Source organism: Schistocerca cancellata, chromosome 1, assembly GCF_023864275.1.
Source record: "Schistocerca cancellata isolate TAMUIC-IGC-003103 chromosome 1, iqSchCanc2.1, whole genome shotgun sequence".
NCBI classification, from domain to species: Eukaryota; Metazoa; Arthropoda; class Insecta; order Orthoptera; family Acrididae; genus Schistocerca; species Schistocerca cancellata.
The window spans coordinates 256,568,817-256,590,331 of record NC_064626.1 but is presented as its reverse complement, the minus strand read 5'-3'; the positions used below and the strand labels follow the sequence as shown (position 1 = coordinate 256,590,331).

Genomic DNA, 21,515 nt, shown 5'->3' with positions numbered 1-21,515 from the left:
GGCTGGTGGATGCTGACCGCTCTTAGAGCCGATTCGTAAGGATGGGAGAACCGTCGTTGCAGCAGCGGTGTAGGTCGACGTCATTGCCACAGGATGGAGCCTCTCATATTTCCGTCTAGCCTCGGGGTAGGTCAGGCGGTCCACGGTCTTATATTCCATTATCTTTCTTTCTTTCTGCAATATCGTACAGTCCGGCGAGCACGGGGAATGGTGTTCTCCGCAGTTAACACAGATAGGAGGCGGGGCACATGGAGTATCGGGATGCGGAGGACGTCCACAATCCCGACACGTGATGCTGGAAGTACAGCGAGATGACATGTGCCTGAACTTCCAGCATTTAAAACACCGCATCGGAGGAGGGATATATGGTTTCACATCACAACGGTAAACCATCACCTTGACCTTTTCGGGTAAAACATCACCTTTGAAGGCCAAGATGAAGGCACCGGTGGCCACCTGATTATCCCTCGGACCCCGATGGACGCGCCGGACGAAGTGAACACCTCGTCGTTCTAGGTTGGCTCGTAGTTCATCGTCGGACTGCAGAAGAAGATCCCTGTGGAATATAATACCCTGGACCATATTAAGACTCTTATGTGGCGTGATGCTAACGGAAACATCCCCCAACTTGTCACAATTGAGCAACCTCTGTGACTGGGCAGAGGATGCTGTTTTGATGAGTACTGAACCAGAGCGCATTTTGGACAAGCCCTCCACCTCCCCGAACTTGTCCTCTAAATGCTCCACAAAAAACTGGGGCTTGGTTGACATAAACGATTCCCCATCAACTCGCGTACACACAAGGAACCGGGGTGAATATTCTCCACTGCCTTCTTTTGCCATACGTTCCTCCCATGGAGTGGCCAGGGAGGGAAATGATCTCAGATCAAATTTCTTTCCATTGAGGTTAGACCTCGATCGCTTAGAGACTGCTGGTGGAGGCCCACCAGCGAGAGATGATGTACCACGCTTCATTGCGGGTCATCCGCCCTGATGCCACCTACTCCGACCAAGGGCCCTCCCCATGGGCGCCACCCAGCCACAGCAATAGCCACCTGGCAGGATGGCCATTGCCGGGAGTCCTGATGCCCCAGGGAGATGGGCATCTACTCCTTGGCATACGTGGGGAGTTAACGGCGCAGGCATCAGTAGAGCGATCCCTGTGTTGTCAGGGGGCTACAACCAACAGGGTACATGGCGGCCCCACCACAACGGACTGGCTACCGTGCTGGATCTTAGGTGCAAAAATGTCCAAGGTCGTTGTCACAGTTAAAAGAAACACTGCAGAGTGCAGTGTGGTAATCGCACCCAGGGACGTATCCCCGCCCAAGAGATCGAAAACGAGCGGGACACCATTGCAACGACGAGAAAGCCGGCTAAAGGTCTAATTGCACGACAGATACAGTGCACCATGTAAGGCGCCCTTCCCCAATTGGCTCGCTCTTCAGAATAATTTAGAAAGATGGAGGTCAAACCCGAGAGGGGACCATCACATAAGGCCGAAACATGTGAGACTCCTTTTAGTCACCTCTTACGACAGGCAGGAATACCGCGGGCCTATTCTTACCCCCGAACCTGCAGGGGGTGAGATACAATAATAATTATGTAATTGTTGCATCAACAAAGGGAGGTGTAGAAACACTGAGTACAGCCACAAGACAGGGAAGACAGCTAAAGAGAAAAATCTTTTTAAAGAGGCTTGTTTTTTCCACATACCTATTAATGCTGTCATAGAAGCAGGAGTAATGATACTCCTATGTGGCACATTCTCACCGGCTTGCTGTCAGACTTTAGAAGAATAAAATAGCTCTTGTGGACTAAATACACCATCTGCAGTTAAAAACCATAGCTTACTTCAACTAAGGTTAAATATCTTTGAAAGTCTGATATGGAATGGTCTTTTAGGAAAAAAATACCACCACCCTGCCCAAAAATGGAAGTAAAGGCTGTGTCAGATTCAGTGAGTAGCCAACTAGAAGACAGCAATGAATTGGAGTGTTTGCAATCACTCGGATGCACACTAACACACAATAAGAAGATTCAACATAAGGAAATAACCTACACAGCAGCACACATCAGAAACTCACTACTTAACACTGGAAAAGTCAAGAACTCCACAGATGATTCAGCAATGAAAAACTTTAATAGTGAAGCTTCAAGAAATAAAAAACATGACAGAAGACCTGTTTGAATCATAAGGATACAGAATTTACAAAGGGATGCCACGGCAGAGGGTCATGAAGCAATGTTCTCAATTTGCAACATGATATATAGTAAATATAAAAATAATAAATACAATGATTGATTTTCAAGCAATAATGCCAAGAATTGGAATTCTTAACTTTTAAAACAATGTATAACACTTACACAATAATAAGTGCTCACACTCCTACAAACAAAAAAACAAAAACAAAAAATCTAGCAAAATCAAAGGTTGAGGTAGCTGAATTTTGGTCTTGAACAAATTGTAAGGCTACAATGCTCAGTAGGGAAAAGAAAGAAAATATAAAACCAAATAACCTTAAAACGTGGAAACATCTGCACTGGAGAAAGGGAGAATGGCAGCTAGATCATATCCATACAGACAAAAATTTTTGTAAGGAAATTTACAATATTAAAGTATTGAGAGGAGCAGACACAGGCCAAGACCACTACACAATTAAAATTAAACTCCAATACACTCCATAAAGGAAAAAAATGGAAAACCCAATAACACACTCAGGAACTATGATCAACACAGCTCATTAAAAATGACAAAAAACAACAAATTGATGGATGACCTAGAGGAAATGGTGCCAAGTCTCAAAAAACAAGCTGAGAATTTATCTTCCTCAAACCCACGAAGAAACACTTCGTGGACACCAGAATGTGGCAAATTCCATGAAGAAAGACACCAAGCACAGTTAAAGTTTCAAACACACAAAACAGAAGAAAATGCCACCAACCTCAAAAATGAAAGCAACTAATTCATGCAAAACACTAAAGGGAATCGAGAGAAGGTTTCATAAAGACATAATAAACTCTGTACAAGATTAACAATACTATGAAAAGGAAAGTTGCTACTCACCATATTGTGGAGATGCTGTGACTCAGCTCACAGCATCTCCACTATATGGTATAGATGGTTATTACCACAAAACCTATCCCAGGAACTACTACAAAATGTTTGGGAAACAATTACAACCAAATGAATCCCCTACGCTTATACTGAAAGACGGAGATGGAAGAATGACACACAGTAATGAACAAAATGCTGAAATCATGGCAAAAGCATTCAATAAACTTCTGAACGGAGAAGAACCAAAAAGTCTGACAAATCAATGTACATATCTCAATAAAAATTAAACACAACAAATTAGACCCTCCAACTTCGCAAATAGAAAAAACACTGAAAAGATGAAAAATATAAAGTATATTAAGATAATCAGCTTTGTTGAAATGGGAAGATATTCCAGTGACACAGTCAAGACCTCCTTACACATACCTCTAACAAAAATTTGGATAACTGAACAATTCCCTGAACACTGGACCATGGCAATCATTCACCAATAAGACAACACACACAAGATTTTATCTAAGATCATAAGTGGAAGAATCAATGAACAATTAGAATAAGGAGTTAGGGGAATACCAGGCAGATTTCAGATGATGGAGAAGCTATGCAGAGAAGATCATTAGTTTAAAATTATGGCATACTACAGGAAATGCAACAACCATCTGTCAGTAACACTTGTAGACTTTAAGAAGGCATGTGGTTGTCTCTGTAGATCTTCTTAAACATTCTAAGGAATCTAAGACTTCAGCCAAGACTAATTAAACCAATATAATTTACTCCAACCGCACCAAATCAAAAGTCCAGTTTAGAGGACAAATTTCTGATTCCTCATAGAAACAAGCTAAGAAATGGTGGCTACCTATCACCTTTACTATTCAACTGAGCTCTGGAATATAAATGAGAGTATGGTACAGGGATAAACCAAAGAACATAAGAATTGGAAGAGTGAAAAATGATATGTTTGAACTGCTTGGGATGCACTGATGATTGGGCTCTCCTTGCCAATAATGTTCACAAAACCCACAACAATTTAAATCAATATAAGAAATAGCACAGAAAATTGGTCTCAGAATATAGTTTAAAAAACAAAGATTATGTTAACTGATCCATCACTTGCAAACAAAATTACAATAGAAGAACTGGAAATTGAAACTGTTCATAAATATAAATATTTATGTCATATCATAAAGGAAATAGGAAAGTGACAAGGCAAAAAAGAATAAAAAACCTGAACAAAGTAAATTACATAACCAGAAACACATAAAAAAAAAAAAAAAAAAAAACCTATCGACAACTGGAAAATTAAAACATTATAACAGCACAACCAGAGATAACATATGCGGCTGAAACTGTCTTCAAAACATCAAATACAGCAGAAACTGATGGAAAGAATAATACTTAGAACATGTATAAACAAACAATGTCAAGCAAATGGACATTGTGGAATAGCTTCAAATGAAACAGTATACAACAAAATAGAGCCAGTAATGAGCACGATGAGCAAGAGACGGAGGTAATTCTTTAGATAGTTGATGAGAACACCAGAAAACGGAATTAGTAAGAGAATAATATTAAAAAATGTGGATCAGTAAGCACAACATTAAATAGATTACAGAAATTAAAAAAGTATAATAAAACTCCAAGTTACATTAGATAGCCTAAAAAATAAACTGACAAAATGAAAATACTGCAAGACACACAAACCAGACTACAAGCAAATATCAATGAAATGACTACAGGAAGGGCGATCTCAAATGAGGAAATAAAAATAATTTCTGAAAGAATGAAGAAATAATGAACAGACAGAAGAGCAGAACACCATTTATACAATTATAAATTATACTAATCATTTTTATAACCGCTGTATTACTGAACTGTATCACTGAATTATTATTGAACTGAACTGTATAGCTAAAGAATAACAGCTCCTTGTACAAACATTTGGACATTGAATTATTTTATTGTAGTCTAAGAGAATTATAGTAGAATGTTCTCACCTGAAGCAGCTCTTTAAGCTGACAATTGTAATGAGAAAACTGTTTTTACATTAACATACATATCTAAAAAGTGGTGTTACTTTAATATAAGAGAATTATAGCGGAATGTTCTCACCTGAAGCAGCTCTTTAAACTGCCTGCGCAACTTTACCATTTCATAAAAGCGCTGCTCTTCCAATCCTCTACGACGACACCAAGTGCGAGAATTGCTCCCTCTCTCTGCTTTTACCTCCAGCCATCCACGTAATGCATTCAGCAATGTCACAGGGTCTCCATGATCTGACTCCAGTTCTTTTCTCGATGTCTGAAAATGATTTGATACATATTAAATACACTCCTGGAAATGGAAAAAAGAACACGTTGACACCGGTGTGTCAGACCCACCATACTTGCTCCGGACACTGCGAGAGGGCTGTACAAGCAATGATCACACGCACGGCACAGCGGACACACCACGAACCGCGGTGTTGGCCGTCGAATGGCGCTAGCTGCGCAGCATTTGTGCACCGCCGCCGTCAGTGTCAGCCAGTTTGCCGTGGCATACGGAGCTCCATCGCAGTCTTTAACACTGGTAGCATGCCGCGACAGCGTGGACGTGAACCGTATGTGCAGTTGACGGACTTTGAGCGAGGGCGTATAGTGGGCATGCGGGAGGCCGGGTGGACGTACCGCCGAATTGCTCAACACGTGGGGCGTGAGGTCTCCACAGTACATCGATGTTGTCGCCAGTGGTCGGCGGAAGGTGCACGTGCCTGTCGACCTGGGACCGGACCGCAGCGACGCACGGATGCACGCCAAGACCGTAGGATCCTACGCAGTGCCGTAGGGGACCGCACCGCCACTTCCCAGCAAATTAGGGACACTGTTGCTCCTGGGGTATCGGCGAGGACCATTCGCAACCGTCTCCATGAAGCTAGGCTACGGTCCCGCACACCGTTAGGCCGTCTTCCGCTCACGCCCCAACATCGTGCAGCCCGCCTCCAGTGGTGTCGCGACAGGCGTGAATGGAGCGACGCATGGAGACGTGTCGTCTTCAGCGATGAGAGTCGCTTCTGCCTTGGTGCCAATGATGGTCGTATGCGTGTTTGGCGCCGTGCAGGTGAGCGCCACAACCAGAACTGCATACGACTGAGGCACACAGGGCCAACACCCGGCATCATGGTGTGGGGAGCAAATCTCCTACACTGGCCGTACACCACTGGTGATCGTCGAGGGGACACTGAATAGTGCACGGTACATCCAAACCGTCATCGAACCCATCGTTCTACCATTCCTAGACCGGCAAGGGAACTTGCTGTTCCAACAGGACAATGCACGTCCGCATGTATCCCGTGCCACCCACCGTGCTCTAGAAGGTGTAAGTCAACTACCATGGCCAGCAAGATCTCTGGATTTGTCCCACATTGAGCATGTTTGGGACTGGATGAAGCGTCGTCTCATGCGGTCTGCACGTCCAGCACGAACGCTGGTCCAACTGAGGCGCCAGGTGGAAATGGCATGGCAAGCCGTTCCACAGGACTACATCCAGCATCTCTACGATCGTCTCCATGGGAGAATAGCAGCCTGCATTGCTGCGAAAGGTGGATATACACTGTACTAGTGCCAACATTGTGCATGCTCTGTTGCCTGTGTCTATGTGCCTGTGGTTCTGTCAGTGTGATCATGTGATGTATCTGACCCCAGGAATGTGTCAATAAAGTTTCCCCTTCCTGGGACAATGAATTCACGGTGTTCTTATTTCAATTTCCAGGAGTGTAGGTTATGTACCTCTTAATTTTAATGATACTGTAAAAATACTAGCAATACAAAAGAAAATTAAATGACAATTACTATTAATGTTAGCTATTCCATGATTTCTTTTATCTGAATACTTAGAAATGTTGTCATATATTTGGCACAGATGGAACTCTCACACAACATGCTAATGGAAATTAAATAAGAATTTAGTGAATGCAACATATGAACTAATTAAAGATGTCAAGAGTGCATCATGTGATAAAATAATAGATGATGAGAATAAAACCCATTGGATTAATTGGTCACTAAGGTCCCATGGTCTTGGGGCAGCGTCTTTGATTCATAATCAAAATGTCTTTGGTCTCGGGTTCGAATCCTGTCACTGCTTAAATTTTCATTAATAATCAGAAGCTTGGATGTGGTAGGAAAACTTCCGGCATAAGAAGTAACCCTAATTCTGCCAAGGGCCTTGTAAAAGAGGAGTGGACTGAGGTTCAGGGCACTCTCTTGTCCTAGGGGTGGGAAACTGCTCCTGAAGCCTGAAGAATCAATGAAGATCAATGGCATCAGGATGTAGAAGGCAATAGAAACCACTGCATTAATGACACGTAATGTAACGTCTGTAATATTATATGACTGATTAACATTTTATGAATAATATTGCCATAGAGAGGCATGAGGATGCAGAAGGCAATGGAAGCCACAACATTAAAGACACATAACGTGTATCCATAGGACATGTGGCCTGTTACTGAAGAAGTGTAATGATGATCTCTCCTTTAGCAAAAGATTCCAGAACAGTCCCCCATTTGGATCTCTGGGAAAGGGACTGCCAAGGAGGAGGTTACCATGAGAAATAGACTGAATAATCAATGAAATAAAAACATTCTACGAGTCGGGGCATGGAATGTCAGAAGCTTGGATGTGGTAGGAAAACTAGAAAATCTGAAAAGGTAAAATGCAAAGGCACAATCCAGATATAGTAGGGGTCAGTGAAGTGAAGTGGGTAGAAAACAAGGATTTCTGGTCAGATGAGTATAAGGTAATATCAACAGCAGCAGAAAATGGTATAACGGGAGTAGGATTCATTATGAATAGGATGGTAGGGCAGAGAGTGTGTTACTGTGAACAGTTCAGTGATAGGGTTATTCTTATCAGAATCAACAGCAAATCAACACCGATAACGATAGTTTAGGTATACATGCAGACATCGCCAGCTGAAGATGAAGAGAGAAAGTGTATGAGGATATTGAAAGGGTAATACAGTATGTAAAGGGAGATGAAAATCTAATAGTCATGGGGAACTGGAGTGCAGTTGTAGGGGAAGGAGTAGGAAAAATGGTTACAAGAGAATATGGGCTTGGGACAAGGAATGAGAGAGGAGAAAGACTAATTGAGTTCTGTAATAAACTTCAGTTAGTAATAGCAAATACTCTGTTTAGGAATCATAAGAGGAGGAGATATACTGGGAAAAGGTTGGGTGATACGGGAAGATTTGAGTTATATTACATCATGGTCAGATAGAGATTCCCAAATGAGATACTGGATTCTAAGGCATACTGAGGAGCAGATATGGATTCAGACCACAACACAGTAGTGATGAAGAGTAGGCTGAAGATTAAGACATTAGTCAGGAGGAATCAATATGCAAAGAAGTGGGGTACGGAAGTACTAAGGAATGATGTGATACACTTGAAGTTCTCTAAGGCTATAGATACAACAATAATGAATAGTTCAGTAGGGAGTACAGTTGAAGAGGAATGGACATCCCTAAAAAGGGTGATAACAGAAGATCGAAGGAAAACATAGGTACAAAGAATGTAACTGCAAAGAAACCATGGGTAACAGAAGAAATACTTCAATTGATCGACGAAAGGAGGAAGTACAAAAATGTTCCAGGAGACACAGGAATGCAGAAATATGAGTTACTGAGGAATGAAATAAATAGGAAGTGCAGGGAAGGTAAGACAATCAGCATACAGAAAAGTCAAAACAACCTTCGGTGAAATTAAAAGCAAGGGTGATAACATGAAGAGTGCAACGGGAATTCCCCTGTTAAATGCAGATGAGAGAACAGGTAGGTGGAAAGAATACACTGAAAGCCTCTATGAGGGGGAAGATTTGTGTGATGTGATAGAAGAAGAAACAGGAGTCAATTTAGAAGAGATAAAGGACCCGGTATTAGAATCAGAATTTAAAAGAGCTTTGGAGAACTTAAGATCAAATTAGACAGAAGGGATAGATGACATTCCTTCAGAATTTGTAAAATCGTTTGGAGAAGTGGCAACAAAACGACTATTCCCATTGGTGTGTAGAATGTATGAATCTGGCGACATATCATCTCTTTCGAAAAAACATCATCCACACAATACTGAAGACAGCAAGAGGTGACAAGTGCGAGAATTATCACACAATCAGATTAACAGCTCATGCATCCAAGTTGCTGACAAGAATAATTTACAGAAAAATAGAAAAGAAAATCAAGGATGCGCTAGATGACAATCAGTTTGGCTTTAGGAAAGGTAAAGGAACAAGTGAGGCAATTCTGATGTAGCGGTTAATAATGGAAGCAAGACTAAAGAAAAATCAAGACATGTTCATAGGCTTTGTCAACCTGTAAAAAGTGTTTGACAATGTAAAATGGTGCAAGATGTTTGAAATTCTGAGAAAAGTAGGGGTAAGCTATAGGGAGAGACAGAGCATAAATAATACGTACAACAGCCAAGAGGGAATAATAAGAGTGGGTGACCAAGAACAAAGTGCCCATATTAAAAATGGTGTAAGACAAGGATGTGGTCTTTCCCCCTACTGTTCAATCTGTACATTGAGGAAGAAATGATGGAAATAAAAGAAAGGTTCAGGAGTGGAATTAAAATTCAAGGTGAAAGGATATCAATGATACAATTTGCTGAAGACATTGCTATCCTGAGTGGCAGTGATGAAGAATTACATGATCTGCTGAACGGAGTGAATAGTCCAACGAGTACAAAGTATGGATTGAGAGTAAATTGAAGGTAATGAGAAGTAGCAGAAATGAGAACAGCGAGAAACTTAATATCAGAATTTATGGTCATGAATTAGATGAAAATACGGAATTCTGCTACCTAGACAGTAAAATAACAAGTGATGGATGGAGCAAGGATGACATCAAAAGCAGACTAGCATTGGCAAGAAGGACATTCCTGTCTAAGAGAAGTCTACTAATATCAAATATTGGCCTTAATTTGAGGAAGAAATTTCTGAGGATGTATGTCTGGAGTACAGCATTGTATGGTAGTGAAACATGGACTGTGGAAAAAGCGGAACAGAAGAGAATCAAAGCATTTGAGATGTGGTGCTACAGACAAATGTTGAAAATTAGGTGAACTGATAAGGTAAGGAATGAGGAGGTTCTGCGCAGAATCAGAGAGAAAAGGAATATGTGAACAACACAATAAGGAGAAGGGACAGGGTGATAGGGCATCTGTTAAGGCATGAGGGAATGACTTCCATGGTACTAGAGGGAGCTGTACGGGGCAGAAACTGTAGGGGGCGACAGAGATTGAAATACATCCAGCAGATAATTGAGGATGTAGGTTGCAAGTGCTACTCTGAGATGAAGAGGTTAGCACAGGAGAGGAATTCATGGTGGGCCACGTCAAACCAGTCAACAAAAAAGGGGAATACTATTATAAGGTTCAACAATAAATCTATGAATACACGTCGAGGAAAACCATGGATGGAAAAGATTTGCTTTAATATCCACACAGATGCTTGTGTTACTAAACTACATAAGAGTGAGAAAATGCTTTTAAAAACAGATTCTGGCTTCTAGAACATTTTTGGGCAATCTGTATTATTTAAATACAGAAAAAATCAGTCAGAAATATACAGAGAACACAGAAATGTTATCTGATGATGCCCTCAACCACAGAGAAACAGGACTCAAAAGCAAACTGGTAATTATTAAATCACAATAATAATGAAAAAGAATATAATGAAACCTCATCAACAACACAGACACAAAAACTGAAATATATTACTAAAAAAGGAGAGAATGCATGTTTTGTGGGATCCATTTTGAAAAATGGAATTCTTGGGCACGAAACTGTATGTTAATAATATATGTTTGACATATTCCAATCAACTGCCTTTATTTTTGTTATTTATATGAACCATATGTGATTGATTTCAGCATTATATAAGACTGTCCTTATTTGTTCACTGTGTCTGTAGTAACCAGGTAACACACAAAACCAATCCAAGTAACACAAATATGGCTTTTCTCATAAACCTCTGAACAATAACAGAAATAAGCCTCTTGTGACTCCACACATTACAAGACAAAAGAATCATACAGAAGGTGCAACATAATCGATACACAGAACAACTGATGTGAGGAGTAAAAACTGAAAGATCATAGTGGGAATGATTCAGCACTGCTCGGCATATATATAAGCACCACTCACTGATATATGGCATGGCAGAGACTGTGCTGTGCACACACTTCCTATAGGCAGCCTCTAGAGGCTGTACCATGCTGATACAGTTGGTAGTTGATTTAAGTACATACGCACAGTGACACTACACTTGGCATTCTCACACACACATCCGATAGTGAGCTGATGTAGCAAACCTCTCCCTCATGCGGAGAGGGTGTGCCCATACAATAGAGGAGATGCCAGTGACCTGGTAAGAGCCACATCCATTGGATGTGTAGTGGCAGCAGCTGGTGCAAATGGCGGGATGATGTGCCGGTCGGGCACTGTACTGTAGGGCTGGAACGCACTGAGATGCCCCACGACAGTACGGCAGAGGAGGTGCCATCACCAGCCATCTCTGTATCACCATCAGCAGGAAGGTCCCAGTGTAGATGAGATAAGGCTGTATCCACCAGCAATGATGGCTGAGGCAATGATGGTGAGAGAACTGTTGGAGGCAGCCTGACCCAAACAGCAAGCTGTGGCAATGGAGCCAAGGCCGGAGACAGATTGGCACCTGGTGCCAGGAAGCTGGAACCCCAGGGCTCTACACGTAGAGGAGGCAGCCAATGGGACAGGGGCACCTTCACAGCATGCAACAACGGACTTGAAGTGGAGGTCGGTGGAGGGCTGTGGCGATGGGAGCAGCACCTGCAAACTGGTAGCTTCTGATGGTGAGCAGGAGTGCAACTGATGAAAGCAATGCATGACCAGCCCTTTGGCCATATGGACTTCACAAAGTCAGTTTCCCTGGTGGCAGACAACAGTGGCTGGCATGTATTTGGACTGGTAACCGAAGTCTTGTGCCCATACTGGAAATCCTGGTATGGAGTGGCCGGACGAACCTGACAATGGCAGGTGTGGCACAGGTGGCATAATGTGGAGGAGCGTGCATGGCTGATGGCCACAAAGCAACTCAGCTGGGCTCTGCTCTCCCATAGGCATGAAACAACAGGTGCTCATACAATGGACAGAGCATAGTCTGGCAAACAATTCACAAAAAAAGTTTTTTATTTGGGACTTGAATGTACGCACCAGTTGTTCCGCCTCAGCATTTGATTGAGAGTGAAATGGCAGAACCATAACATGAAGAATGCCGTGTTGGGAGCAAAACAATTGAAAGGTGCGAGAAAAATACTGGGGCCTATTATCAGTAACTAAGGTACAAGGAAAACCGTCAACAGAAGAAACCCTCAAAAGTGTATGAACTGTGACCTCAGCTGAAGTTGACATACACCGTAGGATGTAAGGAAACCTGGAAAATGAATCCACAGCCAAGAGCCCATAGGAATTTAAGAAGAGACCCACAAAGTCTACATGAATGTTTTCCCATGGTTGGCATGGAGTGGGCCAGTGGAACAGAGATGCCCTGAGAGATGCCTGTTGTCAGGCAACTGTTCACGGACCAAGGCAGAGTGGCCAATTTCGCCATCAATCCCTGGCCAAAATACATGTCTCCTAGCTAACAGTTTAGTTTGTGAAACTGTCCAATGGTCCTGGTGGGGAATGAGTAGAGCCTCACGTGATAATATGGCAGGAATGACTACTCTGGGAGAGAGGTCTGGATGGATAACAGCAAAACACCATTGAAAACAAAGAGGTGACACCATAAGGAAAAATTGTTGTGCAGAGAGTCCGAAGCCTGATGTGGCAGTTTATCAGGCCAGCCATGTTGAACAACTGAACCACCTGGCAGAGAACTGGGTTAGTGGACACGGCAGTTCCCATGCAAGAGTTCATAACTGGGAAACCCTGAATTGTGGCCTGCATTTCAATATGAAGATGGAAGCAAAGCAATTCTTCATGATGAAAGGTGGGATCAGGACCCACAGGAAGGCAGGAGAAGACATCAGCATTGGTAGGTTTGATGTAGGTTGAAAATGGATTTTATAATTGTAGTACAACAAGAATAGTGCCTATTATTGTAGGTGGTGTGCTGCCTTGTCAAGCAAGCAAGTGCGAGGGTTGAACAAGGGAACCAAAAGTTTATGATCAGTAATAAGGTGAATCTTGGGGACATGCAAAAAAATTTGAAATTTTTGGAGAGCATAGACTATGGCAAGAGCCTCTTTTTCTATTAGAGTAATGCTGCTGGGCCAGAGTAAAGAGATTTAGAGGCAAAAAGAACCTGTTGTTCACAGCTGTTGACATTTCAGTGTATTTGGACCTTGCTGAGGCCGTACTGTGAGACATCAGTCACCAAAACTATGGGCTGGTCCAGAGAGAACATATCTAAACAAGGCACTGACAGTAGTTTGGATTTCAACATTTGAAAGACATGTTCACAATCCAGAGTCTAGCAAATAGGTACAGTCTTAGACAATAAAACTGACCGTCGGCCGGCCGCCACAGAGACTAAGTCCGAGTCATTCACTTAACGTGGCCAATAAAACTGACCGCCCCTGACAACTCTTAAGTCCGGCCATATGCACAATCTGGCAACACTGTAAGATGCGGAAGTGTTAGGAGGAAGTGTTGTTTACTTCCGAGACGTTGTCGGACCATGTGAGCCCGTGGTCTAACGGCAAGCGTCGTGCGTTCTAAACTTATAGTCGCCTGTTCCCGTCCAACTGCATTTTTTTTTTTACCGCATTTTGGTCTAAAGTTATGAGTCTGATTGAACATCGAAGATAATTCGCTTAGCATTCTACCCACCAGCAATAACAAGTATTCCAGAAACAATTCCGCAGGACAGCTCGTGGCTACGCCGCGATCATAACATCTTACGCTCTAGCGTTTCCACGCGCTGCAGCGGCTACCGGCCACTGGCCAGACGCCACCCGCCACCTGTATAATCAGGCGCCACCCATGTGAACGCGGCGCCACGCTGTTAGTGTATCTATCAACTGTCATTTTCGAATTTGAAGTTCTAGTTATCATCTTGCAGTTAACCATTGGATTTTGCATACATGAAAATCATGAACTACAGTTAAGCATTATAAAATTGAGTCGTGAGTGGAAATAGGTGTAACATCTGCAACACAACATTTACTTTTGTTATAACACAGGGGTGAATGCAGAGGAGGCAGCTAGAAAGATTTGAGTTGTGTGTGGAGCGAGTGCTTTTGGGAAAAATACGACAGAAAAAGATATTCCTGTTTCAACAAAGATCGTTCTGGCATGAATGATTTTCCACATTAAGAAAGTCTTGACTATTGATATATGTGATAAATTACCATTTTACCATCAAGCCACATTTGCATTCAACAGGAAAAGTTCAGAAGTCTGGTGTAGGAGTACTGCATGCTCTAATTCGAAACAACAAAAATCAACGGAGTGACTATTATTGAACGTCATCAGGTCACTCATTGAGCATTCGTATGCAGTACTGTTACTGGTGACGTGTTATGATGCCTTTATCGTTAACTTCCTAAGAAGAAATGAAAGGCTGAGCCCCTCCAAAAGGCATAAACTCGAGCAAAGAGTAGTGTGAACATAATATTTTACATCTGATAGCTCCAAAAGTGTGTTTTGGGCTACGAATTCTGCCCCAAGGGCTGTGTGCAACACAGCTGGAATTTGTTGCCAACAACTGAGAAACCTTTCGGTCTAAGTGTAAGAAAATCGAGCAACACAACTACATTACCTGTGCTACTGCATGATAACGCACTTCTTGATTTGCGAAACAAAACTATCCAGGAGATTGATAGGAAAGTTGTTTCTCAGGCACTTGTATTGATAGAGAAGTCCTCTCTCAAGCACTTGTCCCTCTCGTCATATATTCGTAAAGTTTTATCTTTCCCGCTCTTGATCGATCAACCGTCAACGCAATTCATTTCTAGATGAAAATACTCTTAAAACTACTCTGGTATAATGATATCGTTGGAACCAGTAGGTTTCTACTGGCGTAGAATTTGTAAACAACTTTAGCATTGTCAGATCGTTTTAGATATCGTGAAAGAAAATTCTGCTGCTGACTAATTTCTCTTTCATGATTACTGTTGCGTTTAGTAAACGAATGGAAAAATCCAATTAAAATATTCACCGTACTAATACAAATTAAATTCAGCTTACTACAGAAACATCACGACGGCAGACTATCTTTATAAAGCATTAAGTGTCTGTAAGATGTTTATTTACTTCATTTCCTGTATCATTCCCAATTGTTATGAAAATGTGGCATTTCATAGATATAATTATGTATTCACAACAACAAAAAATATGTCGTCGTCATGAATTTGGCAGTACCGTAAGGATTTCGCTCTGACACTGAGGGTTACTGAAAGTAGCAAGGCGCATTTTGCTCGAACATTGTCTTACGATTCCCTTATTGCGTTTGTATCTGCCTGCTTGTAGCTCTGCTCCATAAGAATTAAAAATCTGGCTTTGAGCGAGTCTCGAAAGGTGAACGAAAGCAGCTTGCTCCTGGTAGCCAAACATGTTTCTTGGGAACAGGCTTTTTCCTAAAGTGGCAAGACATTCTTTTGTGGTTGAATTGTTGGCAAATGTCAGTCAGACATGTGCCGTTGGTCTAATCATTTCGGTGTGTTGAATTTGTACCAATGATTAGAACTGCAGGTTTTTTCTGTCCCAAATAGAGAGTTGAAGCCTCCCATTAGTATTTTCACGTCATAGTATTTTCGAGGTGTTCCAGACTTTTTCGAGATTTTCGGTGTTTTCCATATTTTCGATGTTGGTGGGGGCATGTGCATTTATGAGTGTATATTTTTTATAGGGGCTCTGAATGAGCATAGTCATAACTCGATTGTTGATGGGTGTGATTTCTTCGACAGAGCTGATGGTAGATCTGTGTTCGAGAAATGCAATGCTGAAGACTGGTGCGCCTTTCGCTACCTTTTGTTGTATTTTGCTCTTGAAGATGCAATGGTTTCTGTAATGCAAGTTTTAATTGTCAATTAGTCATGGTTCTTGAAGAGCAAGGATGAGAATTTTTTGGCGGTCGATTTCTTTTGTGAGATTATTTAGGTTTCTTATTTGGATCAATGTATCGATGTTTAGTTTTCAATTGAATGTTTTCTGCTTGTAGGGAAATTTACCAGAGTTTTTCGATATTCTCTGCCGTGCTAACCTGGACTCCCCAGAGTGCGAAAACCCAACTGCTGCCTATCGGTGGCCAGGTTGTGTACCACCTGGGGTAAAGTTACCTTTGCTTGCATAGTTGATGTTTTCTTGTGTTTCATTGGTTTGGCCTGGGCGATACCAGGACTGGACAGGACCAGAGGGTGTTGAAGCCTTTGGAAGCAACTATTTTCAGCCAAGCTCATTGAGCTAACAGATGGTGACCAGAGTAGCGGTGATTTTCACTCAGATGTGTCTGGATTTTGGGTTCAACGGATTGAGTAAGCCGTTCAGGATTGTGTTAGTATTTGGTTCACCCCAAGTATTTGATTTCCTCGGTACCACCCATATGGGGGAGGGTTTACCCCATCGGCCACACGGGATTTTTATTATTATTATTATTATTATTATTGTCATTATGTCATCAGCAAATCTGCTATGGACTATCTTTCCACCACTGAAATAGATGTGTATTGTTCGATTCAATATTTCCATCACATAAATATGGGTTATAATTACGTTACATTGCTGCTAGTAGACATATTTCTCACTTTTTCTGAGACAGTTGCTAGCTGTTACTCCATCATAGGAATTTATGTGCGAAGCATTGTTGCAATACAGACGTTCAAATTATCCGACTTCTGTAATTTCATTTCGGTACAAGATCGTCCTAATCGGATTCAGCCAGTCAGTCTTAATGTGGATATCCGACTACCACTCTCTCTCATCATATGATAGACTGGGTGAACCACATTCTTAATTGGACTGTTGAATCCAGATCACTTGTCTATGACAGGGCCCGAATTCTTAAACACTGTGGAAAATAATAATCCAATGTGCTTGTTACAAATACATTATTTAAATATAAATATATGTACTAAGGAGGTAACAGTTTATTTACAGGAGCAGAGCCCCATCCATCACAGCAGAGCAATGCGAGATTGGTTTCAGGGCCAAGAGAGTATAAAGCTGTTGCCGTTTGTTCCACGAACACCGAACATCAACCAGATAGAGAATATGTGGGCAGAGGTAACAAGGTCATTGCCACGTGGACCTACAAATGCAAGCGACATTTGGACGAATATAGAAAACGTATGGTGGGAAGTAAACCATCACGCTACACTGTCGACGACTTAATGTAATCAATTCCCTTATGCCCTCAAGAAATCTTACGTAATGATCGTGGGTGGGTTGGTTACTAAAAGTATACTCGTCCACAAAACCCATGTGGACTATTATCTGATAATCGGTCTAGCTTTGCTTTGTCGCAGCTCTTTAGCATACAACAAGTCCATTTACTTTCAGTCCCCTCCTTACAATTCTTGCAATGCAAGGTAATTGAAAAATCTCATCCACTCGACGCCAACGGAGGAACTGACTGGTGCATGTGTTGTTCAACACACAGTAGTTGTCACCCTCACTGGAATCAATGACTGTGTGTGTGTGTGTGTGTGTGTGTGTGTGTGTGTGTGTGTGTTTTCGTGTTAACGCACAATCTGAATTAATACTATTAACATTAGAGAGACAACCAACAATAAATATTGCATCAAATATGATTGTAAAGTATTTTAATGCGATGGGAAGTTACAAACTGAATTTTTACCCAACCCATGTCCTGCGTATTACGTTAAGTAAGATGTATTAACTCCATAATATCGTTAGCAGATACTGTGCGCTCTTGTCGAGGCTCGCGACATGTGCAGCGATTAGCAGTGCCCAATGCCGCCGCGCTTTGTTTATGTTGGCTGAGCGTGGATACTGCAGCAGACGCTTCGCCCTCAACAGAAAGAAATCACCTTGGCTCTGACTGCAGTGAGCGGATATCACTGCCTGCGTGTTCTTATAGTAACCAACGTGAGACTCTACTCACAGGTGCCATGGAGCAATTGCAACGGGTATTATGTAATTAGTCATCAGAATATTAACCAGTGATGAAATGTCCACTCTATTTGAATTCCAAGAAAATAGGAACCTTCTCACAAGGGAATGTGAGGTGCTATCAAAATTTATTCAACATACAAAAATTAACTGCAGGGCTTTCATGTATGCAGTAATAGCACACAAGGAAATATTATGTCTTGGAAGCGTATATTTCATTTCCTCTTCTCATATTAACGCCCTTGTTTTAATATGAAGTGAGAAAATAAACACGAAAAACTAAAGTTCCTGAGAAGCATATAAGTCATTTCCTCTTCTCATATCACAACTTTTGTTTTAGTATGAAGTAAAAAAATAAACAGTTTAGGGTTCTGAAGCATAATATGACACCAGATTCTTATCGTAGGCGCTATCGGAAACGCCAAAAGCAGGGAGCTGTCCATTTTGTCCAACAGTCTGTTTCCTTTCATGCATTACTCCCGCTAGGAGATTCTTATTTAAGGACTTGTGGGCATCAAGTTCTTCATCAGAACAAGCCTTATGTTATTTTTTCCAATTACGGTATGGAAAAAATGCAACAAAGATGAGTTCCGCTAGAGCAGTGAGGACATTTGCACATGTCTGTATTCAGCAATGACTGCCAGCTGCCACAACACTTCACAGAATCCTTGCGGCAGGCAACACAACTGTGCGTGCACTTCATATGTCAGGAGATGGATGAAAACGTCAAATTAACATTGCCTTCCGAGTCGTATTCAATTCAGAATGAGGTGTTATTAAGGTACTTGAGCGTTTTAGCAATTACACTTTTATAATTCCCATATGAGTATTTCAATAGCCAAAAGAACCCGTTAGGGTGAAGCTATTGGGAACTGCATTAATATCAAACTGCAAGAACTTGAGACAATACGTGGACTCTTCTCTTCGTTGGGTGACCTATTACTGTTATTTAGCATTCTCTCCGTCCTAGTTGTAATGCAAATGGAACTTCAGAGGCGCTTTCCGCTATTCTTGACAAACATCAGCAACCTGTAATCACTGAGTGTCACAACTGCGTGTTGATAATGTTCAGGTTGTCAGTAGTTGTGGTGGTGTTATGCTGTCAAACTGCTTGGAGTAACGTTAATGGTGGCGCACATAATTTAGCGCTGACTACCTACTTAAGTAAAGATAGTGTTGTGGCATCGTCGCTTGTATTTATTTGGCCTCAGCTTGAGTAATCCGATTTAACGAACGTAGTACTCCAATCGCGGGCTCCTATAGTTCAATTCTTTTATCTTGGCAGTTCGTGCATGCCCGCCCAGATGCGGGAGATTGCTGCGTTGCTAGTTGCACGCGCCAAGAGAAGCAGCGCCATAGTATAGCATAGTTCGCAAACTTACGCGCAGTTTATGAAGTAAAGCCACCACGGCCGCATTAACCATTTCGCTGCTACAGAGACGTGCTCCCCGCATTCCGCGCTGTACACGATTTTGCCATCACTGCACTGCTCGCCTGTGCAGACACATGGTGTTCCGACCGCTTTGACACATTTATTCGATTTCACAAAAACTATTTGGCCCAAAAATTTGATTTTTACACATCTTCTTGATTGATACCTTCCCCCCATAAATGACTTAATTTTGTTTCGATGTTCAGCGCAGTTATTGTGCAGCATTAAATTTAGCAAACCATTGCACGAAATTTTGAAGAGTTTGCAGTGGTTAAAGTCCAGAGCGTATACTTTCCGTATGGTCGATTTTAGTTGCCACTAGAAATTAAAAAAAATTACATTCAAACTAATAAAATTCATGAAGTAAGACACTTCGATATTGTTTTTAAATAAAGAAAATATGAAGCTCCGAACAAGATTTGAACTCAGAACTTTTTGTTGGAAAGCCAAACACCTTAACCACTATGCTAACGCAGTCCTGGAGGACTTTAAAGAGTCACGCAAAATACCGACAAACACTGTTGGTATGACTATGAATTGCTCACGTTTCGTCGAAGTTCAATAGGAAATAAACAATTAAGCTGCTCTTTATTGCGAAAAAGCGGTTAGTGAGAATGAATTTCCTTGCTGTCGCCTGAATTAGGAGGCTTATGCTTGTTTGGTTTAATTAATTAATAGAATATGAAGCAATTGGTATAAAGAATGCTTTTTCCAAACTTTCATTTACAGAAAGTCTGCTATCGAGACATTGCTTTTGTTCAATTACTTTATTTATGACTGAACGTTTCTTAAACTGAAGACACTTGTCCGTGATTTGTACTGCAGTTGAGCTCTGGCAACGTCGTTCTCTGTTCATTGGCCGACTGTGTTTTGTGACGTTAGATGCGCAGAACGAACCTAAACTCGGCCGCCGTCGTAAATGACGCGCACTTTAATACAATATGACTGCAGAGATTATCGTGCTGATATTACATTAATTCTGCAATGAAATGCTTAACAAATCTTACCCTCAGCTATGCAGCTGGAATAACTCATCACACAGGTACTCCATTTTGCACATGGTTAAGTGATCAGTTCGCTGCAATCCTGCTTGTACTATTCGTAAATACTCATATACTTCATAAATTGTTCAAATGGCTCTGAGCACTATGGGACTTAACTTCTGAGGTTATCAGTCCGCTAGAACTTAGAACTACTTAAACGTAACTAGCCTAAGGACCTCAGACACATCCATGTCCGAGACAGGATTCGAACCTGCGACCGTAGCAGTCGCGCAGTTCCAGACTGTAGCGCCTGGAACCGCTCGGCCACCCCGGCCGGCATACTTGTATATTGACCATTCGTTATTTGACTAAATATGAATCCTGTCTCGGACATGGATGTGTCTGAGGTCCTAATTATATCAATGAAAAGCCACATTTTCATAATAATTGTGAATGATACAGGAAATGAAGTAAATACACATCTTTTCGAAGTCAAAAGTCGGTAATGTCCTACTAATTCGTGTTACAATAGGCTCAATCGTCTTACAGACACTTAATGCTTTATAAAGATAGTCTGCCGTCGTGATGTTTCTGTAGTAAGCTGAATTTAATTTGTATTAGTACAGTGAATATTTTAATTGGATTTTCCATTCGTTTACTAAACGCGACAGTAATCATGAAAGAGAAATTAATCAGCAGCAGAATTTTCTTTCCCGATATCTAAAACGATCTGACAATGCTGAAGTTGTTTACAAATTCTACGCCAGTAGAAACCTACTGGTTCCAACGATATCATTATACCAGAGTAGTTTTAAGAGTATTTTCGTCTAGAAATGAATTGCATTGACGGTTGATCGATCAAGAGCGGGAAAGGTAAAACTTTACGAATATATGACGAGAGGGACAAGTGCTTGAGAGAGGACTTCTCTATCAATACAAGTGCCTGAGAAACGA

At 41.6% G+C, this 21,515-nt stretch overlaps 1 protein-coding gene across 2 annotated transcripts in view; it reads right to left on the bottom strand.

Moving 5' to 3' along the window:
* Positions 1-21,515, bottom strand: part of LOC126170733 (probable ATP-dependent RNA helicase DHX34) — a 220,975-nt gene that overhangs the window by 91,647 nt on the left and 107,813 nt on the right. For both annotated transcript variants that reach the window (XM_049920748.1, XM_049920749.1), the window contains exon 11: positions 5,168-5,356. In XM_049920748.1, the coding sequence (XP_049776705.1) occupies positions 5,168-5,356 (189 nt within the window). The remainder of the gene's footprint in view (positions 1-5,167; positions 5,357-21,515) is intronic.